The 27,753-nt window shown below is 44.1% G+C and overlaps 1 protein-coding gene across 9 annotated transcripts; it reads right to left on the minus strand.

Moving 5' to 3' along the window:
• Nucleotides 1–251: 251 nt before the first annotated feature.
• On the minus strand, nt 252–27,545 carry kmt2e (lysine (K)-specific methyltransferase 2E). 9 transcript variants are annotated; one of them, XM_026209840.1, is made up of 24 exons: nt 27,412–27,545; nt 17,742–17,926; nt 13,785–13,896; nt 13,407–13,666; nt 11,940–12,079; nt 11,301–11,479; nt 11,069–11,107; nt 10,762–10,962; nt 10,532–10,662; nt 10,223–10,450; nt 9,835–10,087; nt 8,995–9,129; nt 7,044–7,115; nt 6,413–6,592; nt 5,732–6,058; nt 5,342–5,641; nt 4,982–5,135; nt 4,665–4,891; nt 4,284–4,340; nt 3,735–4,199; nt 3,381–3,610; nt 3,073–3,155; nt 2,578–2,681; nt 252–2,498 (listed from the first exon to the last, which is right to left on the minus strand). In XM_026209840.1, the coding sequence occupies exons 2-24, from the start codon at nt 17,810–17,812 to the stop codon at nt 1,455–1,457; spliced, it is 4,992 nt and encodes a 1,663-aa protein (XP_026065625.1). In that variant the 5' UTR covers nt 17,813–17,926; nt 27,412–27,545; the 3' UTR covers nt 252–1,454. The 9 variants fall into 9 exon arrangements, with proteins under 9 accessions (XP_026065625.1, XP_026065627.1, XP_026065624.1 ...); XM_026209842.1 differs by having other exon boundaries at nt 8,995–9,093; nt 27,266–27,527; XM_026209839.1 differs by having other exon boundaries at nt 27,266–27,527.
• Nucleotides 27,546–27,753: the final 208 nt, after the last annotated feature.

Genomic DNA, 27,753 nt, shown 5'->3' on the forward strand with positions numbered 1-27,753 from the left:
TTTCTGTTTGATTTAAGCAAAAACAGTTTCTTTGAAGCATCTATCAGATACGAATGAGAAACAAACAACTGGGTTTATATTTTATAAAATGACAATAATAGTGGTCAACAAACAGAAACGTTGAGATAGGTCTCGGCAACGGCGGTCTCTTCAAACCTTCACTTCAGCAGAAGACCTTCACAGTGAAAGAAAATTCATATATAAGTAAACATCAACCCCCCAAACCCCCAGTAAAACACGAGACCATTCGGTTGGTATAAAACTGTCATTACAGTGATTTATTATAATGAACCATGAAAATAGCCAACTAGTGCTGTGTCTGTGAGCCTCTGTCCTTCACACACACATACACTCACACACAAACAGTAAAAAATTAAAATAAACCAGAGAGGAAAAAAATTAAAATAGTGCTACAGTCACAGAAACATTCAGCGTTTTTGTCAAGAGCGCTTGTATTTACAACCATATTCCAAAATGGGGATGGGAGCGAATTATACAAGCATAGAAAAGAAAAGAAGCCAATATTTACACCTGTTTCTGGAGAAAGCTGGAGTAACCACCTATACATTAAATTACACTTTCTACAAATAACCATTGATATTCAAAAATAAACCGCTTACCCCTACAGCAAGGACCTCTCTTTCAAAAGCTGCCACAGAGAACAGCACACATCTGTCTGCGTCGTATTTGCTTTCCGTCTCTCATGCGCACTTCAATTATGCACACGGATGCGGGCGGCACGCAAGCATACACACTCCCTTCCGTTTATGAACAGACACTCATGCACAGACTCGCTCATTCACACAAGTGCAGTCTTCCTGGGGCAGTTGTAGCGGCCTATCGGAAAGGTCTCCTCTGAATTTCTGCAGCGGTGCACAGATATTTTTGTTACATGGAGGAATAAAAAAAATAATAATTCTGTATTTTTTTTCTCTATACAAAACCTTTTTGCTATATAATGAGCCACTAGATAAAACAAATAACTGATGAGTGAAAAAAACTGAGAAACGGGAAGAACAGGGAACGGCAAGGAGGAATCTGGAATGTCCCATTGCATTGCACTGCACTGAGAGGGAAAGAGGAAGGATTTAACGGGAGAAACCGGAAATGTTTATTAAAATTAATAAAAACATTCAAAGTAAAAAAGATGTCTGGAAAAGACAGGATGGCAGTTCAAGGTTATGGGAAGGAGAGAGGTGTGGGGGATTCTGGGTAAGTGATGAGCACCAGGGTTCATTAACCATCATCTTTTACACAAAGTCTACTGATACAGTTCGACATTTCTCGTTTTTCTTTTTAAAATGTACCCTTTTCACCCACTGGTTTCCATTAGCCTTTGTGAAAAGGTACACAGAAAATATTTACAGTGGTGTTGTGTTGCCTATGTTACACAATGTAGCTCCGCCCCTCTCTGAGAAAAGTTTGTCTAGGGGGCGGGAATTAAGTGGGTGTGGTCAGTGCCATCCTGTGCCCATGTAGCCGGTACTGTGAAAGGGGGCGGACGAAGGAGTAGGTCCTCGGTTACCACCGGCGATCTGTGAGACGCTCGGATTGGGCGGGGTCTGTGTGGGAGGAGTTTGTTGGGGAGGTGGTGGTGGAGGAGGGGGTAATACAGTTTGTTGATAAGTGGAAGGGGTTACTGAGGGGTTGGCTGGTGTAGACTGGTGAAGCAGAGTGGTTTGAAAGCCACCGATGTTCTGGAACGGGTGTGAAGCAGTACTAGAGGGAGCAGGGGGAGGGGGCGGAATGGGTGGGTGTGGTCCTTGCTTGATTGACAAAAGAGTGCCACTATTAGGTGTTGGCTGCTGGGAACTCTGTCCCTGAGGAGGTGGAGGGGGTGGCGGGGGCGCAGAGCTCAGCAGAAGTTGATGCTGCTGCATCGAAGGAGATTGCAGACTGACATGGAGCAAGGTGGGACCTGGTTGTGGGTGGGGAGGAGGAGGTGGAGGCGGCGGCGGGGGAGGGGCGGCACTGCTTTGGTAATGCAATGCATGATGGGTCTGTAGAAGAGGTTGGGAACCGGGAGGAAAGGGTGACGCCACGCTAGGCTTGAACGTAGGAAACGGCGCAGCAGCAGGGGTAGGCTGAGCGGGGAAATAGGAAGCAGAGGTGGGTGGAGCTGGGGGTGGAGGCGGAGGTGGTGGTGGGGCATTTTGGGGGTTATACTGAGGGAAAGTAGCCGGGCCAGACGTAGACTGGGGTTGAGGCTGGTTCTGCGGCTGAGCTGTCAAAAAGGCTCGCTGCCCGCGGTAAGGTGACCCTTGGGGTTGCGCTTTGGGTGAGTGCATGAGTGAAGGTCCAGCGTAGTGACTCTGCGAGGCACCGGATGGCCCACAGTGGAGCTTGGTGGGTGTCAGAGGGGCTGGTTTGGAGCTCGAAGTCTTGTTGCTGGACTGTTGGACGGACAGTGCCTGAGGCTGAGAAGGACCACGAGGCTGCGCTTCACCATCTTCCTCTTTGGATGGTCGAGACACAGTCTGGGGTGCTGGAGAACAAGGCTGTAAATGGCAAGAAACATGGTTTATGATAACAAACTTGCCGGCTAAGAAAGCTAATGCTGCCTAGAGAGAATATTACATTGAGGGAAGGTTCTCTTACTGCATGTGTAGAGGGGCTCTTGCAGCTCTTGGGAGAAGGACATTCCTTCACCTGGGATTCGCCACCCTCTGACTCTCCACTGTCTGAAAACGAGACAAAGCAGATATTTTAATATTAAGATTAAAAGATCTAACCAAGGTTCCCACGTTCTGATCAATGCATTTCCATGATTTCTCCAGTTTGGGCTAACCTTCTTACAAAGTTTAGCTCCTCCAACCTACTGCTCCAGCACACCTGCCTAGAAGTTTCTAGTGATCCTGAAGACCTTGATTACCCGTTTTAATGTTTAATTATGGTCGGAGCTAAACTCTGCAGGAGGGCCCACCCCTGGGATTATTGGATGAACTTAAAAAAAAAAAAAAACTTATTTGTATGTTTTAGGTACCACTTCACAGGTTTAAACAATTATCACACAAAAAAAAACATGGAAATCGCAATGCAAAATTCAACAAATGTTTCCAGGATTGTTTTTACCTGCATCCTTGCGATGGTCACTCAACAACAAGGCCCTATGGTAGCTTCGCTCCCTGGCCTGCTCTACTGACGTTGAAGATGTCCTGTACATTAAAAGAGAATTATTATATAGTATATATGCTTAAATATTATTTTTCATTCATAATTTGCAAAACTCAGTTGGCCCAAATGGTCATCAATCTGTCCAAGATATCTCCACAAATGGGTTGAGAGTTTTATTCTGAACAAATTTATATTGAAATGGTGTTTATTAAAGCGTGAGTACTTTACTTTATTCTCATGGAAGGGAATATATTGTAGGGACATACCACTGCCCTTCTCCATCTCTTTCCCCCTGAGGTGGGGTGTCTGGCTCCTCGGTGTGCTGAGGAGTCCTGGGGGTTGGTGTTGCTACAGGAACAGGTGGCTCAGGGGCCACTTCCACAGCGACAGAGAACACATCTACTGGCGGTGCAGTGGAAACAGGGGAGCTACACTCTCCCTTGGAGCCACTTCGCTGTGCCTCACGCTGACGTTTCCTGTACTCCAGGAGAGACACCTAACAACAAAAAACAAGTCACGTACAGTCAATTAACAACATTGAATAAATGGCATACATGATTTTTTTGATACATTTATTCCAGCCAACACTTTAGTTCAGTTTGGCAGATGCTTTAACAGACCTTTTTCTTCTGCGAGTTCTTTGCAGCACCTCCATCCCCTGTGCCATCACCACTCAGTGAGCGAGTAAGGGTCACACTGCTGCTCTCCTCATTACAGGAATAGAAGGGCGCCGCCTCACTGAAGGGGCCAGCGGAGCTTGAATCCGGCCTGTATGCCCCCATCTCCAAGGTGTGAGAAGGGGTAAGATCTCTCAGATTAGAGTTCACTGTGGAAAACGAGAGGCCGCCACGGTCTGGACTCTTCATCCAGGGAGGGTAGGAGGAGGCTGGGGTCTCGGGTGCTGAGGCAGCTTCTGAACCACCAACGTCAACCTCCATGCCTTCGTCTACTGCGGCATCCTGGGGCTCAGCAAGGGAGGGCTGAGGACTCAGAGGCCCCATAGATTTTGTAGATTCCAGTGGAGCCGTATCAGAGCCAGCATTTTTCAAGCTGGGAGATGCCAACAGCGAAGGGGGTCGTTCAACCTGACAAACAAACAAGATGTGGTCATGAAAAATGCAGCAGAACACCTCTGTAGCATGTAAAAGGTATTTAAGTAGTGAACTCACGTCTTGTGCACTGGGCCGTCGGCTACCATCTGGAGAACTGTCCATAGACGACTCACTCTGTGAATTTACAAAGATATTTCATGATCATTTTGTTACCTTTTAGTAAAATAAAGCTTCAACTCAACGGCACAGAACTGAACAATCATTTCAAGATCACCACCACAGGTGATAACAGTCCACGCCTGCCCAATAGCAAAAGTGTTAGTGCCCTTATTTGTAAGAACTATATAGTTGTTTTCACAGTTTGGAGACAACTTTCATTTTATATTGGGCAAAACATTTCCACTAGATTTCACTCAAGATTACTGGATTCGGTTTTAAATGTTTAAGAATCCTTTAAGAGTATTTAAAGTTTGACTTAAATTATATATACACACACACCTCTTGTGGCAGAGGGTGGTTGGGAATCTGCAAGGGTGTTGAGGGCTCAGTACTGGGTTCCTCTGGTCGAGGTCGAGGAGGCGTTGCAAGCAGCAGGGGCGTGCCTGGTGCTTCTGTTGACTCCGTTCGGGTTGGGGTGGCACAAGGAGACCCATACGGGGTGGAAGTCTCCGACATACAGGGATCGAGTGAACATAAGCGCCTTTTCTTCAACGGGGTAGGCAACTCTGCAAGCACATGAACCAAGTAAGACCAAGAACTGCTTTAGACAAGCTTTAAGTTGTTAATTTGCAGCAAGAGATGGACTGCTGACCCACCTGGAAGTGAGCAACTGCCGTTGAGAGGTAAAGGGCTGTAAGACTCGCCGTTTATAGAGGGGCTGAGAGGGCTCTCACTAGGCATCAGCAGAGAAGGCCGCCCTCCACCTGGGCTGGTGGAGCCCTCCTCTTCTAAAGCTTGCTTCAGCCAGCGCTGCACAAAACATATGGAGTTAGACCAGAAACTTACTAGCCTGAATATGAACACTTGAAAGTGAATATTAAAGTGGGTCCGAGTTCAAACGTAGCCCCCTCAAATGTAGTATAATCCACCAGAACAACCATTTTATCAGAGAGAGAGAGAGAGAGTCAAAAGTCAATAATGCTTGCTGACATCTCTGAATAATGCAGCAATTTTACCTTCTTGCAGGAACCAGTGGTAGGTGACGTTTCGGGCATTTCTCTTGAGCGCCGCCGCCCCGTGGGCACTCCCAGTGTGCTGGGGCTACGGTTGGCCAGAAAAGGAGAGGAGAAGCGGACGTAGTGTTTAGGCGTGCTGTAGACGTGTGAACTGCAGGCCATGCCTGGTAAAGAGTTCAGCTGTGTGGCAAGGACCTCAGGATCACTACTGATCCGCAACGGCCTCTCAGGGGGAGGCTCCGGAGTCCGAGAAGCAACCCGTTCCTGTTTGTCAACAACGATCCACTCGCTCACTAAGTGCTGTTGGGAAAGAGAATATCCGAGTGATGAAATGCACAACAAACTGCTGTGAAATGCATTTTATGGAAGCTACGGGGTGAGGAATTCTACCTTTTTAGTTTTGGGGTACTTGTGTCCACTGCGGCAAGGCGGGGCAGGTGAGCTGCTGTGGGGCGGGCTGGTGTCAGGGTCATGTGACGGTGGAGCGTCAGCCTCAGGGGCCGAGGGTGTCTCTCCATCTTGAGTCTCTGTTGTTAAGGGCTCTAAAGCATCACCAGGGGAACTGGGTTGCAAGTCAGAGCAGGTGCTGACCGTTCGCGCTCGCCGCCTCTGCTGTCCTATGTGTGTGCGGTTCCGCGAGAAACTTTTCCTCTGTTTGTTACGGCTCACTTTTGCGGGCTTCAGACAAGGCTCCTCCTTCACTACCTCTATCATGGGCTAAAGGTCCAAACAATTAAAAAAAGAAATTTATATTAACTACATAAATGTCTTTTCAAAAGTTTGGGTCAGCTTTCATTTTTTTATTTATACAAATGTATTTATTTTGACAGTAAAAACATCTATAATCTAACAAAAGCTTTCTATTTCAAATAAATGTCGTTCGTCGGAACTCTCACTAGATTACATTGTTTATTGTGTTTCTGATCAAATAAATGAATGCAACATTTTATTTAGGGTCATATATGACCAAAAGTAACTTTCGTCTACAACTTAAACGTCAAATCGAGTCAGAATCAGTACTTAAATCAATACTGATTTAGTGATGTTTGCTCATAACTGAAGGTTATGTACCTGTAATATGGCAGGAGATTCGGCCTCTGGTGTAGAAGGAGGCTCTTCCTTAATCTCGCTGCGTCCACCAACTTCCCCTTTGGTGCCGATCCTTTCTAACGCTTGCTCCCTCCGCTTTTCTCTTTTCTCCATTCGAGCAAATGCCTGCAGAATGGCCTCCATCTTCCTCTCTTCGCGTGTCTATGTGAATGATGCAAAAGAAAGACAGAAGGAAAGAAGACAACGGAGAAAGGTTGAGTCTATCTTCTGGCTGACAGTCGGGATCCCAGCTAGCTACAATCAGCAGGCCATAGCCAGCAGCAAAGGCGGGAAAAGTGAGAAATGGGACACTTCTGTTTTAGTCAAAAGGAAACATAAGACCCCCCCCACCCCCAAGGTGTGAGAGGCGGCGTGTGTGTGCGTGAGAGCTTCTGTAATCTCTCTTGTCCTACCAAAAAGAACTGCAACAAATACCACATAAGGGTGTCTTGAGGTGGGCCATGTTGAGTGACTGAGGGTTGCATGCCTGGACTTCAGTCTCAGCATGGGGTCAGTGAGCACAGGACAGTGGGGTTAGTGTGTGGGTACTCCTGTACAGTAACAGGCAGGGGGTGGGTTGGGAGTCGTTCATGATATGATGGGGTAGGTTTACCTCCTTGTTTCTCAGAGCTCTGCAGCAGGAAGCCCCTGCGTCGTGACGATGGGACTCCTCTGCCGGGCCGCCCTGAATGGTGCCGAAAGAGACAGCCATCAGGGTTCAAACATACACAGGCCTCTAGTTTGCTCACACCCCCATGCACACATTCATATGTATCAGCCTAGTCCTTGTTGTCTGGGTAGTGTGGTTGGGGTTCAGAGCTTTATTATGGGCCTACTGTGTGATTAATGGACATACCCCTCTTTTACCAAAAGGTGCTGGTTCTGGGCTGGGAACAATCGTTTTGAACAAATCATTAATGTCTGAAACAGGCGGGCAAGATAATTTCTTCACCACATAACATTCTTAACTTAACTGGCGTCAAAATGTGGTGTGTGGGGGAAGTGTCTGCTGCAAATATGCATTCTATTGAGCTACTCAAGCCCATTTTGCCAGTACATCTGAAAAAATTAATTTTATGAATTTCCTTAATTATTTCAGGATTTTTCTAGTTGTTTGTGATAACTAAGACTTTCCATTTGAATTGCAAACTCACGGTCAAAAAGTCCAAAGTCTGCAATTTTACAAACTGGTGAATAATAAAAAAAAAACTTGTTTAAGAGCATGTTGTAATGTAGTCTGTTGACAGGCTAGTTCCAGAAGAGGTTCTCAAATCCCCAGACCAAGCACCAGTACCATTATGGTGGAAGAGGGGTGTTAGAGAACTCAAATAAGATTGATGGGAAATCAGAATTGCCTGTGTCCTGTTGCAGCAGAGAAAATGAGAGGAATGCTTGGGGAATTTCCACTAATAATGTACCAGAGTCTGGTACCTTGCTATTAATTTATTCAGATAAAATCAATTTTTTTACAACTATTAGTTTGTTTTGCTTTGTTAATGGTAAGACATTTCAAGATTGGCTGGGAGTTATATTTTTTCCTGAACATTTCAGCAGTTGCTGCCAACTTCCCAATTGATGAAAGTTTTGGTAGTGTTATGGGTTCAAAGCCTGTTTTTCCCAACATTTTTCCTTCTGCCTTTAACCAGTCATGACAAGCAAACAAAAAAAAGCACCACACACACAGTAATAGCCACAACAAAACATTCACATAAAAAATGTACATGTTTAGTGAGAGAGTTACTACACTCTCTAAGGTTGATCTTACGCTACTATGTAACCAATAGCCAAAGCTATTATACAACCAGACAGCAAGCTCCATGCCTGCTGGTCCATGCATCACTAGGGTCACAATCAAGTTTCATTATTCAAAACAATTCTAAGAGAGGATCTTTGCAACTTTACATGGCCTTTTTTTTTATTTAATTATTCAAGAGTTTGACTCGCATATCTTTAATGCAAAAAGAAGCCCATTTGTGTTCAGTTTTGGTTGGCAGCAGTGTTGAACAGAAGGCTGATTGGACATGAATGGTCATAAATTTGCTCCAGAATGGAACAGAGGACCAAATATACAGTAGAATACCACCACATTGGGTTCCTGGTTAAATTACACTGTGTATTACTACTACAGTAGGTTCTTCCATTTCTCACTACTAACATGGTCTTGAAATTTAGTCATGACAGAAGAGAGAAACGACTGCAGATGAAACCAAAGTCCAGCTCTTTACATTCTATCGTGGAGAACCAAAGAGGCTCCATAAAAGATGAAGTGTGAACAAGAAAGACAAAGCAACAAGGATGAGTGCCCTCGCGCTACCCTTCAGGAGGTTAAACTACACAGCGACAGGAACAGAGAAGCGGTGGCGGCGGGAGCAAAATTAGCGGGAGGTGTAGAGGAGGGGGGGGGGGGGGGGTTAAAGGAATGGTGGAGTATTCTGGGAGCTGCCCAAATCACCACACACACCAGGAGGGGAAAAAGACAGGGGGGGGGGGGGTGGAGGGGCGACAGCGTTTTCCATTGGCGACTGTGATTGCCATAGTGGTCGTTTTCCCCTGGAAGCACTTACCATCTTCCTCCTCCTTTCTGCACTCTGCTCCTCTGACTCCATCTCTACTTCATTGCTAACAGAGGTTTTCTCTTCTAGATCCTCTATTAACTCAGGATCCTGCAAGAGGGGGAGAGGGCCTTTATCATCGCCTGGCTGCAAACCAGGAGAGGAGCATTAGAGAGGGAGAGAAAGTGCGGGAAGTTTCGATTCGCGCCAAATGTGGCCGAGATTTTGGGTCAGGACAGACCAGATGTGTACTTATGAGAATCTGTGCATCAATGCAACTACTAAACGGATCGGAGGGCATTTCCTCTGTTCTAACTGTGCCAGAACTGCTGACAACTCTTCCTGGGACGTCCTGATGTATATATGGTACCAGCATGGCAGGGAGTTACTAGGGCGGGTTCTTGAAAACTTTCACAGTGTGCCAAACAAGCAAGATTTAGTATTCTGCCACCACTGAAATACAGGAACATACGAGCAAAATAATGCGGAAAAGTGTTTTCTGGTAAACAGACACTGCAATTAGGGCCAGGAAGGAGATGTGGATGAGTAAACAGATAATTAGAATGATTAAAACGATCCAACGAAATAAAGACTCATGCACAGATTAATACAGATGGATAATATTTACATGCAAACAAGCTTTTTTTTTGACCTTTATAGATGAAGGGACCTCCTTACCCAGACTCTCAGCCAACCCATATACATTAAAAAAATGCTAGATTATCAGATTAAGCATTTAACTACCTTTCACGGATGAAGACGGGCGTGTTTTCATTTTGTGGGACAAAATAGTACTTGTGTGGGTAAATATGAGGCTGATTTCACTAACAGCACTGTGCGTGCCTTTCATACCTGATTGTTAGATATGGAGAGCCGGAGTGGAGAGAGTTTTCTCTGTTTGGGGTCATTTAGTGATTTCCCCTTAGGCCCATCACAGTCCATGGTGAGGTTCTGGTTCTGGCCGCTCTCGTCCCGCGACGGTTCTTTGTCCTTGCGGCCGCGCCGTCGTGTGCTAGAGCCCAGATTCTCTGTGGGTTCCAAGTTATGCTTGAGCACGGGGCATTCCGGATTGCCTTTCACACACGCACAGTCCACCTTATATTTACTAGCAAACAAGATGAGAAACAGGAGAAGTAGTGAGAAGAGTGCAAACGGTTCATATTAAACACAATTATGGTGGCAATCAGAAACTAAAATTTCAAACAGAAGAGTCATTACATCCAGTAGTGCGTGTTCTTACCAGCTGCCGTAGTCATAATCAAAGCCGATGGTGATTTCACTGCCCTTGGGGATGGACCTCAGAGAGTAAATGTATAAATGCAGCATGCCGTCCTCGATTACGTGGCGCACCTCAGCGTTGGGGGTGCATGAGCGACGAATGAATCGGGCCTCGTTGCCGAAACTCCGTGCGTCCACGCACATTTCCAACCCGTCAAACTTCGAGTAGAACAATACAAAAGGGTACGGCCTGCAAAATAAATAAATCAATAAATCATTATAAACAAAAATGCAGAAGCAAAACTAATGCTCAAAGTTTCCTTTCAAGTACCTCTTAAAGAAGTAACCATTGGCCTCAAATTGCTGTTGTAGCATGACCTTCCCCCTGTACTCGATTATGAGCGAATCGACAGCCAAATCCCGGACAGCCTTAAGAATGCGCTTGTTCTTCTGTACGTAACTCTGGGAGGAAAAAGTCACGATGAGCATGTCGTACAAAGCCAGAAACAGCGCACCAGAAACGCAGATCAATATTGTGGTGGAATATTTAGTATTTAATACCTCCACAGGTGGTTTGAAGGCTGCGGTGTGTGTATTGTAGGCCAGCGTTTTGCCATCTCTGGCTTCCTTTACTCTCAGCAGTATCCGCACTTCTTCACTGTACTGATTACTGCTGGCTTCCTCATAGCGCTCCATCCACGACTTCATCTTATTCTCCCAGAGAGAGGGAGGATCTGTCGGCTCACACTCGGGAGCTGAGCCCTGAGGTCACAAGACGCACAAAATGGTAAACAAGCAGTCTAAGCATGAGTAACGCACATTAAATAGTCATTTGGGGGGAGGATTTGGATCGCTCCAGAATGCCCACCTTTACTCTAGACGATTTTCTAGAGCCTTCACGGAATGACTGAAAGACAAACACAAGCAGAAATCAGACTTGGATGTTTAAAAGCAGGTGGAGTAATTGAGTTTGGTTCCATAAAATGGGATATTTACATATATAATATCAAAATAGACAACAGACTACAGAAGCAATTACGGTTTTCACAAAACTTCAATTTTGACGTCATGTTTACATTCGGCTGTTGTGTGATTCAGACCTTCTTGGCCCTGGTTGTAGCCGAGGGCTCCTTTTCTCCACTCTTCTTTCGTTTCTTATCCGCCTGCTTGTTCCCGAGACGTGCTGTGGTGAGTGTGATGCTGGTGGGGGTGTGTTGAAACGCTGTGTACAAGTCTAGTGGAACCTCATCTCCGCTTTCTGTAGCACTGGTGTCCCCATCTACAACAAAACACACGGTACATGAGCTTGATCATTGAATTCACCACCTAAACCATTATAGTACAACTGACATTCAACCCTCAACCATAAATATAAGGTCACTGCAGTTTAAACAGACACTGCTTTCCTCAAAGTGCACTTTGGCATTGAATCAAGCTGCAGTTGTAAAGCACAAGCATTTTCCAGCAGGTGGCAGTAGATATTTTCAATCTGAAGAAATCTCTAGCAGCTACTGACAACACTACACGGAGAGCTTCTTATAGAATTGCCCGTATAGATTTCAGGAGGGTCAGATGTATATGTCATGTTAAACAAAAGCTCATGTGATCCTGTGTAGCGTAAAGTCTTCAGACTCTAAAGCTGAACTGTGGGAAAACGCAGTAGCGGCATTGTTTCTGTGGGAGAGGCTGAACGTGTCTATAGGTGTGTTTGTTTGTGTGCATGCATGAAAGAAACTCACCAGACATGTTCTCTCTCTTCCTGGTTTGCAGCAGGATGGCGTGCTCTCGGTCCAGGGTGCGCGGCTGACAGCGTTCACACAGGTAGGTCTCGGGAATGTGCTGCCGGTCGATCCCCATGCAGTCTATGTGCTGCCACACACTAATGCACAGAGACATGTTTTAAATCATTTCAATTATGCTATTATTTGTGCCTGAATTTATTTTCTGTGTCAAAACACACAGCTTCACATCCAATTATGTCAAATACTATGATCTCTGAACAATTATTGATATTAGCCATGAAATTACATCAACATTTACATGCAAAGTATCTGTAAATAATGTACTAAATATTAAACCACTGTAATCTTTACTGAAATGCATTTAAAATAAGGGCTGGTAAATATGTTAGATAACATAGCTCCGAACTAATCTAGAAAAGAACAGTACTACATCTAAAATTATATTTAGCAAAAACTTAATACATTAATAATACATACACTATTGTTTATAGTTTGGAATTGGTAAGAGGTTTTTGGTAAGAGTGCTCACCAAGGTTGCAATTATTTGATCAGAAATATAGTAAAAACAATACAATGTGGAATTTGATTACTATTTAAAACAACAGTTTTCTAGTTTAATGCATTTTAGGATGTCATTTATTCCTGTGATTTAAAGCTGAATTTCCAGCAACCATTGCTCAAGTCTACACTGTCACATGATCCTTCAGGAATCTCTCTAATGCTGCTTTGGTTCTTAAGAAACATTTATTTTGGTGAATTGAATGTGTCCGTGCTACTTTTTATTGAAATATGAAAAACACATATACCATGAATATTTTTTCACTACATCTAAGAGCATATCTAAGGGGCATCTATGCCCTTTTAGACAAATTTTTACAGATGACCGATCTCTACTACCCAGAAAATTGTTTTTGAAATAGCAATACTACATTAGAAAACATTTAGGCCTGGTTTCACAGACAGGGCTTAGACTAGGTCATAGTTCAATAAGGACATTTAAGTCATTTTTATTAACATGCCTTAGGAAAAACATTGCCGGTGTGCATTTTGAGACAAAATCAATGCACCGATATATTTGAGCAAGTTTCTTCCAGTTGAAACAGCTCAGACTTAGATTTTAATCTGGAACAAGGCTTAAGCCTCGTCTGTGAAACCGGGGGATAATTACATAGATTCATTACATCTACCCAACATTTAAAATATCTGGGACACCTCTGTCACTCTTTGTGGCATCTTTGCCATCTTAATATCGGACTCCGTCTATAACCCACCGGTTGTAGTTCATCCTACATGATTCTTTAAACCAGGCCTCGTCTCAAGAACTAGCTCCACATCAATAAAGCCTTTCAGACAGCTTAAGACAGGCAAGCAGGTTTTGACACACAGACATGAAGAATGCTGCAGGTTCATATGTGGACATGGTCTGAACATGTCAAATCGGCATCAGTGTGTGTGTGGTCCCACCTGCACTTGTCGCAGCAGATCATGTAGCCATCGTCATGGGTGAAGCCGCAAATGCAGCGTGTGATGTCAGCGCCGTAGCTGCTGTCTTCTGAGGTGCTGAGCGTGGTGCCGCGTGACGCCTCGTCCTGGCCGCCAGGCACAAACAAGTTCTCGCCTGGCCGGCCCCCGGACACAAACAAGCTCTCGCCCGGCCGGATCAGCACCGAGGGAGGCGGGGACGCCGGCGGGGTGGGTGGGGGTCGAGCCCCATAATTGTGGTCCTGCAGTAGAACCAATAGAAGTGAATGCGTGATCAGACATCACCGAATGCAGATGAGCAGGCCATCGATGTAAGAGCAGGAAGGTGTGTGGTGTGTTGTGCTGGGGGACAATACTCACGGCGTAAGGCAGACCGATGTAGCCGTGGGAGTGGTGGGAGCCGCTGCTGTAAATCTGGTGAGGGTAGCTGGACTTCTCAACTACCACAGAGCTCGCCTCCACAGATTCTGGTCTACTCCATACACACAAACACACAGGAAAAAAAAAAGAGACCAGAATGAGGAACAAGATTAACAAGGCGTGTTTTAAGCATACAAAAAAAAAAAAAACAGGTTTGACAGCAGTTAAACAAAGGGGAAACGAAGATGGAAGATTAACAAAGCTTGCTGGGTTTCAAGGAGAAGTTTATTCACCAACGAATCAACGGTTGGTTGGGTTTGCATCAGTCATTGCATATTTTAGAATGACACACAACACCAAAGACCTCAGTAATGACCTGCTATCTGTACACATGTGTGTGTTTGTGTGTGTGTGTGTACGGTCATGCCCTCAGCTGGTGGGACGCGGCTTGTAGAAAGTGAAATAACAGGATCACACTCCTCTGGAATCTCACAATAAAGTCGGTCACAAACCCCAAACCCTATCTGGACCACACAAACATGCCAAAAAAAAATAAAAAAGGGCCCTTGTTTTTACGTGTTATTCGAAGCGAACGAAATGAATGAAAGAAGATTTAAAGTAAACCCAGAAATGGCAGCAGCGTTTTGGATATAAAACTGGCTGCAAAAGAACCTTCAATGCCAAGTTTTATTGGCAAGAAAAAAAAAAACTCAATTAGAAAGATGGACCAATCCGGACAGATTTATAATTGCATATACAAACATAACAGCAATTTTCTTTCCACACAGAAACTGTGTCAAGGTCACGCAGCCACTCTGATGCCAGTATAGAAACAGATTACACGCTTAACCTGACACCAATGCACTCACAGAAACAGTTACGGCGTCATTTGCACACTACTATACTTCTGCATACGAAAGAAAGCATGAGTGTTTTCAACGGGTGAGACACAAAGACAAGCACATACAGATACAGTAGTAGTCCTTTAAAACACGCTTACTTACAAAAACGGTTTCAAACCTACCATAAATCAAAGTGTCTGCAGCGTAACCAGCAGAAGCAGCGCGACAGCACGCAGAAACCGCTCCGTATTTGTTTCTCTTTCCAGTTTTTGTTAGGGTCTCGTTTTCCTCTCAATCGTTACGCTCTCACAGCAAGCAGAGAGAAACCGTACCTGCTGGCCTTCTTGTCACATTCACCTCGTGCCGTCTGTCCCTACCTCACACGCACACTTCCTGATTCAGCTGGCGCTTCGCAAGCCCAACTGTCAAAGTGAAAGTGTGTGAACTGCTGAGGGGCGGACCCTCGAGAGAAAGCGAGTGCGAGCGTGTGTGTGTGTGTGTGTGTACACACAAGTCAAGTGAGAATGAGAGCTCTTATGAAGAAACGGCCCTTCCAGGCAGGCGATTAATGATTTGTAGGTTTTATTGATGCTTTTACACTGCTGTGTGGTTTTAGCGATAAGATTATCAACGCGGGACAGGTGACAAGCCGGGGGATTTCCTGTGCATTGATGACAATAAACTGTAGTGTCTTTACTAAAAAAACAGGTGTTTCTCTCAGCAGGGTTAGGAGGAGGACTTTAAACGGGCAGCAAGTCAAAAGGAGACAGAGAGAAGGTGTTTGAGTAGGTGCAAATGCGGAGAGGGGTTTGACAGATTGAAGGATTACCCAATAAACGCAGCATTTAAACACTCGCATAAAACAAAGTGATAAGACAGTTCGGTTAATTGTTTTCAAACATTTACATTACTCTGACTCAAACCAAAAGTCGGTTCTTAATTTAGTTTGGTGATCAATCGGTACAGAAACTAGTTGGTTAACCAAAGTTTGACCAATTCTATTTTGCTTTAACTTCTTTTCAAGATCTGAGGTAGATGATCCATTGTCACTTACATTACAGCCATCAAAAAGCCCAAATTCAATTAAAATATCGTAAAACAATGCATTCAGTGACTGTTGATAATGTGTAGTTACATGCATACTAAGTTAACCATAGTATTACAATATAATAACTTATTTAATTTTAATATATATACTCTTGATTACACAGTTGCTTATTAGCATGCATATTACTAGAGTATTAACCATGTATTAGTGCTAATTAAGTACATATTAATGCCTTATTCTCCTAATCTTACACAATACCTAAACCTAACAACTACCTTACTAACTATTAATAAGCAGCAAATTAATAATTTATTTAGTGAAATGTGGTAGTTAATAGTTAACAAGTGTTACTTATTCTAAAGTGTTACCATACTCTTATTAACACAAATATAAATCGGGCCAATTTCCTGGGTGGCCACGAGTCGAGGAGTGTGGTGTTGTAGAGTTCTAAAATAACCGGAATTGCTAAATGGAATCGGAATTATTAATTTGATATTAAATGATTCCATCGCCAATGACCCCCGTGAAAATGTTTTTGCCGTTAAACAGCATAAGGTTGAACGCTGTGATTAAATAAAGTCTTCACAGAAATGTCATCACAGCACACTATGTTGTTATACGTCGCGTCAAACTAAATAAACTTTTGTGCAAAACTAACCACAGAGAGAAAATCACATGAGAGCTGGGAAAGACGGAGGACAGCGTGTGTGGTGCTGTAATTGTAGCTCCAATTAAATGTGAAGGATATGCATGCGCTAATCATAGCCCACCACTCCAGACACAGCTTAATATGGAATAGACAATTCACACACACACCTGCTGAGAGAAAGTGGGGCGGTAGATAGGGCACAGAAAGAGTAACAGCTCAGTTTTAAGGCCTTCTATTACATGCATGGACATGAAAAAACTTCAGGTTGCACGCATGTCATTTTAGCGTAAACCACTCGAAGCACAAAGCAGTGTCCGTCTAGGGCTAGATGAGGTTTAGAGGGATTACAGCAGCCGTTTTGGGTCCAGTGGCATTTTAACGGACTCTCGGTTTGACATCACGGTGATGCACAATGCCTGGTAACCATGACAACCTCTGCCGCAGGCCCGGGGTGGGCCGACCCCGACTGAGAAGTAATGTCAGGAATAAGCAAAGAGCCACGTAGGAGACATGTCAAACACGGACGATGCGCAAAACACCACGTAAGACCGCCCAGAGATAAACAATGCTACGTTTATTTCCAGTATGTGGCGTTCCTCATTTAGTGGCTGAGATCTTTCCTGAAGCTTATTAGAACCATGTGGAATAAATCTGCGTACGCAGACAGGCGTAAGGACGCCCGAAAGACACTAAAACCCAGACGGACGTAAAGCGACGAGGCAGCACACGGCCTCTTAAGCTCCAGAGCCCAGCTGTCACTCAGACGGCTGCCATGACAACAGGCCCCGCCCAAGAGCATGCTGCAGAGGGGAGGGCTCTGCTGCACAGCACATGATGTCAAATCTATTAGACGTCTAACAGCTGTGTTTCCTGCACTGAAACGAACAAGATGCATTCATGAATAGTAACAGAGTGCAAGATGTGCGTACTGATGCCACAAACACAAAACTGCATACAAAAAAAACCTTCATTAGCAATGCAATTTAGCATTTACTTCTAGGGACTGTACACAAAATTACATTTAAATGGTCTCATTGGCTTGACCTTTTGTTGTTTTTTTTGTCTTGAAGATCCATTCTTCACACAAAGCTATCTATGCTTTCAGAAGACTCGGGGTGCACAAGTCATACAGATCACTTTTATGGTGTTTGCCTGTCCATTGTTTGGAAAACACCAACTGCTTCATAACATATGTTCAACTGAAAAATAATTGATTTTTCTATGGGGATGCAGTAGAAGCAGAGCGTGTTTCTGATGAGAAAGTAGCACATAGATGAGAGAACGGAAGCGGTTGGTGGAAAAATCTGACTACAGATGCGTTTCACTCTGCTGATGCCACCAGAGAACGAACGAAATGAAACGAAAGGTAATGATGAGTCAATATGAAAAGACAGTGACAGAGAGAGAGAGAAACTCACTCTGAGCCTGCAGCCATGTCCAGGTACGAGGTGTTGGCCGTGTCCACCCCTACTGGGACGACTACGCTCATGACGTTCTGTGCTGGGAGTCTCTTGTCCTACCGAGTCCAGAGCACAGCAATCCAAAACACTGAGGCATGTCAGCCACAGCACTCATTGCACACATCTAAGTGCATCCACAAGGCCTGCAAAAAGACAGAGGAAAAAGATGCATCACTTTTAAAGTTTGCAAATCAACTTTACATCAGACAGAACACAAACAGAGCAATAAAAACGTGATGGGGGCACATTCATAGACACTACACACAGACATATCACGAAACCTGGGTCACTACAGCTAGTGGTGTAAACAGGATGTGACTCTTTTTACAGAGTAACTATGATTCATAAAACAAATATGAGGCCATGGATGGCCCTGAGGCATGATATTATTCTTGCAGACATCAAGGTTTCTGGTTAACAGGAATACTATAAATGTATGTAAAATAACTTGTTACTTAAATTTTTAATAAATAAATAACTAAAGATCGGGTTTGTTCTTTAACATTTTGGTTTGGGTAAAGTTTCCTTAGCCATCAAAAAAAAAAACAAAAAAAAAAAAGTTGAACATGTCCTTTTTAAGACATGGGAGGGGAAGTGAAGACTGTGTGGCAAAACCGCATCCAATAACAGAGCTCGACCTTTGCAGAAACAACAAACAGGTGAAGTGACTCTGCAGCGGCTCAAGGGGGCGCAGTTGCACGCATGGTCGCAGCCACCATGAAAGTGGAGGAGGAAGAGAGAGAGAGAGAGAGGGAGGGGGGGTACAACATGGAGACGGCCTTTTATATTTTCCGCTCTCATCCATAAACGTCCACTCATCCCGAGCGTGCACAGAGACGTGTGGTTGCTGCATTGCTTGCGAGAGGATTTATTGTGTGCAAAAGGCGGAGGCAAAGAACAGAAAACGAAGAATGGAAAGATTAATGATTAAGCTTTGTATGTGTCAAGAAGAGGGAGACGAAGAGAGTTGGATAAAGAAGGGAACAGGCACTGACTGACATCAAAAAAGAGCCACAGTAGCCAATCAGGGGCTTCCCTTGTAAAGTAAGGTTTTAATCCTGGTCAGAGGGGCTAAATGTGTCACACCGACATACTTCCCCTGAAACAACAGGGTGGTGACAAAGGAATTAAAGTATGTGTGTGTGTTGTGGTGATAAGTGGGATTAGAGGAGGAGCCAGATGCTGGGAGATACAGTCTACGGATGAAACCTGGATTTTGGCAACACTATACGTCTACAAAACAGAAAACAGGATGGAGGAAATCTAGCACTGTGCTACAACTTCGCCTTACTAATCAATGTCAGTATACACACACACGCACAATTTTAACCCTCACTGTGATCCAGATCACTGCAAATAAACAAAACATGAACTCGCATGTCTGCACACAACACACATCCTTGACCAGTCTTAACATGCCCCTTAAATAATACAGACACTTACACTTCACTACGATGGTGGCATGTCTTCTGCCAACTGTTTGGAGATAAGTATCAATGAGACGGTCATCTGCACATGCGGGATGTTGAAGAACAGACTCCTAAACTGTGTGTGATGTGCTTGAGACGTGCCGTATATAGACCATAAAGACTAGATAGAGGCAGTCTAAAGACACAGCTCAGATCAGCTTCGGGGCTAATTAATAGGAATCTGACAACATGGTGTCTATTGGTGTGTGATTTACTCAGAAGGCAACTATAGCTATCCCATTTTTGGCCAAGTCAGGTCGCTTTCAGACATGCAGTGAGCCTGATATATTGGGGATGTTTCGACCGCTGAGAAAAATGAATGTTTGACAGTTCTTGGAAAAGCACAGGAAATAATAGCTCTGCTCCAAATCTAGTGAACGGTCTCGCTGTCTTTTGTTTACACAGACGGCTGTATCCTGAATGAATTGGAACCTAATAAGTGACTGATTTGGAATGCTATACATTAGAAGCATTATGGCTGCTCACACAAACAGAGACCAGGAGGCGCCATTCACAACTGATTGGAATAAATGCTATTTTGAATTTTGGGTGTTTGGAAAACCGCTAGAAACGACATTGCTGTTGTTCGACCAAGCCCAGGCAAAATTTCAGGGTTTTGAAAGGGGGAATGGAGACTTTTCTTCAAAAATCGAAATCCTGTAGGACACACTGACCAAAGGTGCCCCAAAAATGCTCCCTAAGTAGGCAGCATTCTATGTTTTGGAACACAGCTTGAGTTCACGAAAGCATAACAAATAAAGGGAAAAGACAAGGGAGAGACAACACTGTGTTGTGTAATAACCCCATTTCCCTTAGAAAGCATACGGTGGTCTCTTTCCAGCTCTCTCTCTCTCACACACACACACACACACACACACAGAGTCTGTTCTTCTTGGTCTCAGCAAAGCAACCCTGCCGTCACTGCTCAGGAATGCACGCGTGCGCACCGCCTCTCTGTACACACACCGATAACCATCACATGTTCTCCAAACAGCCAAATGAACCCCCCCCCCCAAACACACACACACATTCAACAAAAAAACTAAACAAAACAAAACTTGAAATTGTAAAAGGGAGGTGCGGAAAAATCTAGTACAGTAGAGCATTCCTGGCTAAATTGGAGCATTCAGACTGCCTCCGACACGCCCATCTCCTTTAGTAGAAGCGCCTGCCACTCGAGAGGAACTCAGCCAGAGAGAGAGGGAGGGGAAAAAAAAAAGAGAAAGAAAAACGCTCCCCTGCCCTACCCGGATTTCTATCCCTCCTCTTTGCACTTCCTAAATAAACCCTTGACAAGGGAGGGAAAAGGGGGAGATGGCTGCGGAATTCGAGACCAATTAAATGGTCAAGAGGAAAGAGAAGCCATTTAAAGAGCCTATAAACAGATAAGCAGCTTTCGAAACTAAAATATAAAACACAGGTATTGTTATGCACCACATGTAAAACTGCTTTTCTCGGTCCTGTTCTTCCAGTGGCTCTCCATCGAAGGTATGAAGATGAGAAAGCAATTCTGGCACAGAAACGGGCAGCTGAATCCAAGCGCTCTTCCTCCTCTCTCTGTATGCACACAATGTCGTACGGGAAGCTCCTCCTTCCGGCGGCGCGCTACAGCGGGCAGGGAAACCCACAGACTCATGCAGGAGAGTCAACACATGTTTCTCCTTTCTCTCCCCGTTTCTCCCGGTTCGTGTTGTCTGATTTGCAGCGGGGAGAGATGGAAACAGAGCAGGCTTCCAAACACTTGCAGCCTACGCTACACTGAGGCTTTAAAACAACAACGTGCCTCAAAAATGCGCGAATGCGCGCCGAGAGCTTTTCCTGACTGTCATTGATAAAGATGCATGAGGTACGAGGTCGTGTCACCTTGCTCGCGCCACAAATACACCACAATCCGAGAACAATCTTGGCCACCGGCCAGCTTTAGCTGCTGAAGATGAGAGAAACGCCTATTTGAATACAATATTTTATTAGCGATGTTTTACATTAAACCAACCTTGCTAAACACCAATGCTGACAGACCTGAGCCACGTCCAGAGGCCTCAGGGTGGGCTCTTTTGACTCGGGCCAATAAGCAAGGACACGTCTTGGGCGTTTATTTTATCTCAGCCTCTCTAACAAACATTAATGAGCACACTTGACATTCTTAAATTAGATGAGGATGACTGATGCCTAACTAAATCAATGATGCACATCCCCCATTTACAAAAGCGCGTTTCATCAAGAACCCCAGATCATTATAATTTCTGAAGGAGATCTTAAAGATGCTTGCCATAGCAATAATCACAGCTAAAATGCTAGGTTGTTGCTTGGTCGTTTTGGAGAGGTTTCAAATATGTTGCTATGTGGCTGCATACATACTAGCACGGCATCAAGATATTCTGGACCCTAAATACGGTTTTTGATTACAAGGTCAAAAAAACTTGATACATTAGCAAGGTAATTACAACCCATTAGGAAACAGAGTGCATACATTTTCATTTCAAGCTGGTTTGTTCAAATATCAGCCTTAGTAAGCCACTAAAACCCCAATGCAAACAAAGACAAATTTCCTCCCTCATATTTAATAGCAGTATTGCAGTATGCACATGAATGGATGTGCAGGAGTCAAATCAGTCAGTCACAATAGTGCCTTGGGCGAAAAGGACAGTCAGGGCCACTCAGACTTCACGATGGCACAGCTACATGATTTCATGCCTAGCTCGCACCATTACATCACAAACAACCCACAATAACATTCACACATTTATAAACGAGAAGGATGAGGTGCTGCACCCATGCCTGTCTGCTCTATGGGACACCTGTCATGTAAGTAGGGCCCGTTGAGAGCGCTAGGTTACAGCCAGCAAACAAAAACAGGTTACCTGAGCCCACAGCTCCTCCCTGCACATCTCTCATGTGACCTTACGGCACTAATACAGACCTCCCGATGGAACGAGCTACCAGCATACACGCTTAACCACACCTCACCTCGACCAAACATGGGCTATAAGTTTTAAATCTCATACAAGTAGAGAAAACCGTAGATTGGCTCTGGAGTGTGTTTAGTCCAGTTTGAGCATGTGTGTGTGTCGGTGTGCGCGATGCGAGCATAGATGCGTCACCTGAGACTGCGATTCTGAGCCACCTGCCTCTCTCTCTCTCTCTCTCTCTCTCTCTATAACCTCCACCTCTCCTGAGTGAGGGGGAGCACTTTACTTCTCCATCCCTCTGTCAACACAGAGAACAAACAGACACTGCCTATGGCCTCACACACACACACACACACACACAGCGTCGAGTCACCCATGTGCAGTGAGGCTAGAATGCGAGTGTGACGTGACAACCTGACAAAGAAGAAGACAGGATGGTGAATGAAGCAGCTGCGGAGCTGTTTGTGCTGATCGGAATTGCATGCTTTAATCTTTCAGCTAGATATTTTCTGAAATAAAGTCAAAATAATAGAATATACAAGAATTTTGTTGTGCTAGTTTATAAGTCCTAGCACAACAAAAAATTCACATGCAAACTTATCCTTTTTATGCATCTCTAGGATGTAATGACCTTATAAAAAAAGAAAGGTTATGCAAAGCATGAGACTGTTGAGTGTTTGTTCTGAACTCTTCGAGTTCATCCACCGTGTTTCCGTCCAATAAGACGACAGTGTGTTTGAAATGCACAGGATCGTGCAGCAAAGCGCACATTTGCTTCATTCTCCGCGTGGATCACTTCCCTCTAGTGTCGCTGTCAGAGTTTGGAGCTGTGTGTTGATGTGCGTAGGCTGATGTTCAATCCTCTTTACACAGCTGCACAGCCTCATTGTGATGTCACACCACTACACTGCCAACGATTGGACCTCCACCTACAGGAAACGCCTGTCAGAAAGCCACAGCCTGCTCTGTACACGGTCTGCTTCTCTCGTTATCTACATGCAAGCATAGTTTTCGAGCTTTTCCACGCAAAAAAAAAAAAAAAAGTTACCACAGACATAAATACAGTATTCATGAAGCAAACTGACATTTATACAATAGTAGACGAATCCGTTCTTAATGGCCATCTCGAATCTCAGCCATGGTGCTGTCCTGAAGAAAAAGGGTCCCGAAGCATGTGTTTGGCAAGTGTCTCAGACCATCATCTCACCCGTGGCTGCCAAAATTTGCACCACAGAGGCCAGTCTCACAGTTCGGCTAAGAGTTTTTTTTTTTTTTTTCTGTCATCACATATCACTGGCTTCTACAAGAACTACACACAAACTAGCAACGCGTTGATTTTTATTACGGAAAGCCTTTCCAAACATGACCATAGTGCCAAAAGTTATAGGAACAGAACAGCGCTGCGGTTAACAAAGGCAGCGAGTAAGTGATTTCTATTGATGAAAACACATTTACAGCATTGACGGATGCTACATAGGACGAGGCCTTGAGTGGTGCTCTCACGCAGTTATATGGGTGAACTTCAGCGAACTTTCCACAGACGTTAATCTACTACAGCCATTGGATGTGAGGTGAAAGGAGAGCTCGGGAAGGGGGGTCTCCGCCAATGTCAAAGGAGAAACAATCGAGTCACAGCTGTTATCTCACAGCTTGACCCTGTAAGCCATTCTACCTGCCCCCAAAAGCTACAATAACACATGCATCAGGCCGAGCGAAAGAAACCAGACACATCAAGTGTGATAAAACGCATAAACATCAGCATTCATATGCGGCGTGATGGCTTGACCCTCTGGATAACCGAAACCCGGTGATGTGCTATCAGTTGACGCACGAGCAGTCACCCGCCTGATTCCCATCCAAGATCAAGATCACCTTTTTGCAGCATCATCGTCTATTCATTATACATCAGGGCCCATGTTTACCCCACCACACCGCTGATGAATAACCACATTCTTCTGGACCGGTAAACTCCCTGCTGACCAGCGGGAGGGAGCGGTAATCATGAGAGAAATATGACACAGCTGCGTGGGTTGCGCTCTTTTCAATACTGCAGTAAACTCAACAGCATCCTCAGATAAAGCTGTACCCTTTGGTGTGGCCGTTTAACTAAAACTGCTATTGCCGAGAAGTTTTAAGATACAGATGGTTGTGCGTGAGTTCTAGAAACATCTCATTTCCTGTTCATTCTTTATGTGAGGCAGTGAACACATCTAGGATTCTGGTACTGCACAACCTTTCATTTCATAGTCAAGAATTTCCAGTAAGGTTTGAGTAAACTAAATCATAAAAGAATTTTGGGTGGTATGATGAAATTCTTATTTCACAATACGAGTGATTTCATTTCACAATGAAGCTATTTTTGTTATTTATTATGAATTAGAACTAAGATGCAAATAACAATAAGAGAAATATAATACAAGAAATAAAAAAATGAAACAAATAGTCTATTGCTTCAGGGTTGTAAGAAATACTACAGAAATAAAATAGAACATAAAAATACAAAAATATATAATAATAAAAAGACATTTCAATGTCTTAAATACATTAAAATCATTTTGTGTGCATTTGAACTTTTTTTATATTATTATTCTGAACATTCAAGCGCAATAAGCTGTGAAATAGAACTCATTCGCATTCTGTGGAATCAACGGAAGAACTGCATTGAGTTTTTTAACATGTTTATTATTTTAAAATGATTTCTTTATTGTTGTAACATAGTAAGCACTTGTGTAACACTATTTACATACGGTGGAACAGCAAAAACCTCTATGGATGAAACGGTACATATATCATCATACCACCCATAGGCCTAGAATACATTGTGTTGTGAAACGAGGGAGGTACAAGATTAGCTGTTTAAAGCTAGATTAAAACTTGTTCTTTGTGCTACTATGAAAACACAAAGATGAGTGAGTAATAAATCCTTTATTGTTCCTTCCACAAAGGGCTGTTTATACTTTTACTTAATTCCAGTGTAACATCTTGCCGAAACCTGTCTCATGTTTAGCACTTTAACTTGTTGTAAAGACAACAATGATCTTTTTATCCCCTATGAAAACTACCATTTGAAGGGGGGAAACCTTGTGTTGAACCACAACGACGGAACACTTGTCGTTTATTATAGTTTGCTTTATGAATGAGCTGAGATTTGAGTGTCTGCATACATTTATGAGGGTTTATCCAGATTTAGCACAAAGGCTGCACATACAGCACACTCATATGGTTCAGTTTATGCGCCGAAGCGTTCAATGATCATATTTGGTGAAACACAGCCCTGTGTTTGTTCTGGTGTGTGTTGTGCACTTGCCTGTGGGTCAGTGTGTTGGCGCTGCGGTGTGTGTGTGAGAGCTGATCGAGGGGTGTGGAGGCTTTCATTACCACAACATCAACTCATCCGCCATTTTCACTATGTCCCCGAGAGGAAATACTGCGCTCGAAGACTCGCTGAAATTTGACAGAAAACGGCCAAGATAACAAGAAACCCACCTTTTCACATAAGCTTAAGTATCTATGTGTCAAATGCGCTGTTTGTGTGCTGGAACCAAGTGTTTGCGTCGTTTCTGCGTCGCTAGCGACGACGACTAGCTAACCACAACTTGCCTCAAAAATGTTTAAGTTTATCTTAAAGGGGAAAGTGCGTTTTAACGACTTCGTTTGACGTTTAAATAACCTTATGATCAGTTAGCACGTCTACATCGCTAAACCAACCGCGTCAGGTCTAAAGTTACTAGTTAATTAATCAACATCCTCACAAACAGCTAGTCGGTGAAGCTAACTGGTTAGCTTGCTATGCTAATGCGCATCGATTATGATACACCGGAGCGTTTAATTTCCTCACATAGGAGCATAAATCAAATTTCCAAGGATAAATATTCAAACCCAAATATTCCTAAAAACAAAAACGCGTCGTTTTATTGGTTTTATCGGTTTATTGGCGGTAAACGTCATAACTGCGCAGTTCGTTGGTAAAGTAAAGCAGCGCGGTTCTGGTCCGGTTTGAGAAGCTAAAGGAGATCTGATTATACATTATTATTATATTATATACATGATTATACACGAACCAAGCCTGAACCCCTCCCCCCAGCAATAATTATCAGCATACAACCACACAAAACACATCAGACAAACAGACACTAATCAAGGGCTCATATTCTGTCCTCTTTGCCAAGTCAACGCATTATTATGCTAAGCAGCACCAAGTCAAATTCTCCGCAGCGATTAGAGCGCAAGTCCCCTCAAAAAAAGATTAAAATCACCTCGTATTTAGATGGTTTTAACTACTAAGAGTCAGTTCCAGTCAATAGGCTTCAGAAGTGTGTTTTTTTATGGGGTAAGAGTGAACCTAGGGAACGGTTAGCTGGAGTTTTGAGGTGTGTAAACAAAAGCCGTGTTGTTGCAGGCTCTGTCAGAGCACACATTGCCATTTTAAACATCTCACACCTCTCGTTCTCTAAAAAATGCACAACAAAACACGTGTTAATAGTTGTAAACGTGTGCATATATCGCCGTCAGGGTTGTAGATGAGTGTCGGGAGCAACAAAAAACATCTGTGGGCACGACTTCACCAAACGAGAAACGCTTTTCAGCAGCTTTTTTTTTTGCATCTAAAGAGATTTTTGAAGTCTTGAGCGGTTTCTTTCTTTGGCTGGCTAAGTTGCTAGCATTTCTTTTGGTGACTGCTGCTGTTGCTAGCAGCTTTACAACAACGCAACGAGTTTCCGCTACTCTTGTGTGCAGCTTTCCTGATTTCTATTACAAGAAAACAGCGTTACAATTTAATCTCTTCTTCTGTGAGGCATTAAAGGAGGGTGTGAGCTAGCTAGCAACCTTAGCTGCTAAATTAAGTCATACACACACACTCCTCATATTTGCCCTCTTTAAAACAAGCCAGGTGGGATTTCATACTCAAATGAAGGGGTAACAAATGCACAGCGGCGTTATAATTACATCTATTAATAACAAACTAAAAATTCTAGCTCGTTAAAGCTACTTTCAGGATCAACACGAGGATGGGACGCTCTTCAGCAAGTCACTTAGACAGTGGCATCAAACAGCCGTCTCTGATAAACAAATAGATAGCTGTAGGATCTCGGCAGGTACTTACCGTTGATGTCCACTGTGATAACGGGGAATAGAGACACGGGGGACTCGGGTAAGACCCCGCCGCCTGATCTAACACACAACCAAAACAATACTTCGCTCCCCACTGCGGATGTGTAACAAAGCGTTACAAATCGCGCTGTTTCGCACCTGTGTTTCGCCTCGTGGTGGTCTTATCCAAACGTATAGTTGGAGTCTGTTAAAGCCCGATAATTTTGTCCGTATCTGTGCCGACAGTTAGAAACTGGATCCCTTCAATCCTGTCTCTTTTCCCTGTGCAAAAATGGCGGCCCTGGCAAGAAGTGCCGTGACTCCGCCTCCCCCCGCGCGCCCCCGCCCGGCTCTCTGTCACTGCGCGCTCCGCCTCTACATTCCGCGGGGTTTCCCGGCGCAGAACCACAGGGGCGCGCGCAGGGGGGAGAGAGAGGAGAGTTCATCCGCGGCGAGCGGGAGCGCGCATTCTTCTCATCATACAGTCCAAACATAGGACTC

The sequence above is a fragment of the Carassius auratus genome, chromosome 29 (genome assembly GCF_003368295.1).
Source record: "Carassius auratus strain Wakin chromosome 29, ASM336829v1, whole genome shotgun sequence".
NCBI classification, from domain to species: domain Eukaryota; kingdom Metazoa; phylum Chordata; class Actinopteri; order Cypriniformes; family Cyprinidae; genus Carassius; species Carassius auratus.

Bases quoted from the DNA above. Each gene is read 5' to 3' on its own strand.
- kmt2e (XM_026209840.1), bottom strand. From the start codon at position 17,812: ATGAGCGTAGTCGTCCCAGTAGGGGTGGACACGGCCAACACCTCGTAC. The intron at 9,130-9,834 runs GTATGAAAGGCA...CCTGGTTTGCAG, and splicing joins TCTCCATATCTAACAATCAG to CCAGGCGATGATAAAGGCCC. The intron at 4,200-4,283 runs GTGAGTTCACTA...TTTGTTTGTCAG, and splicing joins GACGGCCCAGTGCACAAGAC to GTTGAACGACCCCCTTCGCT.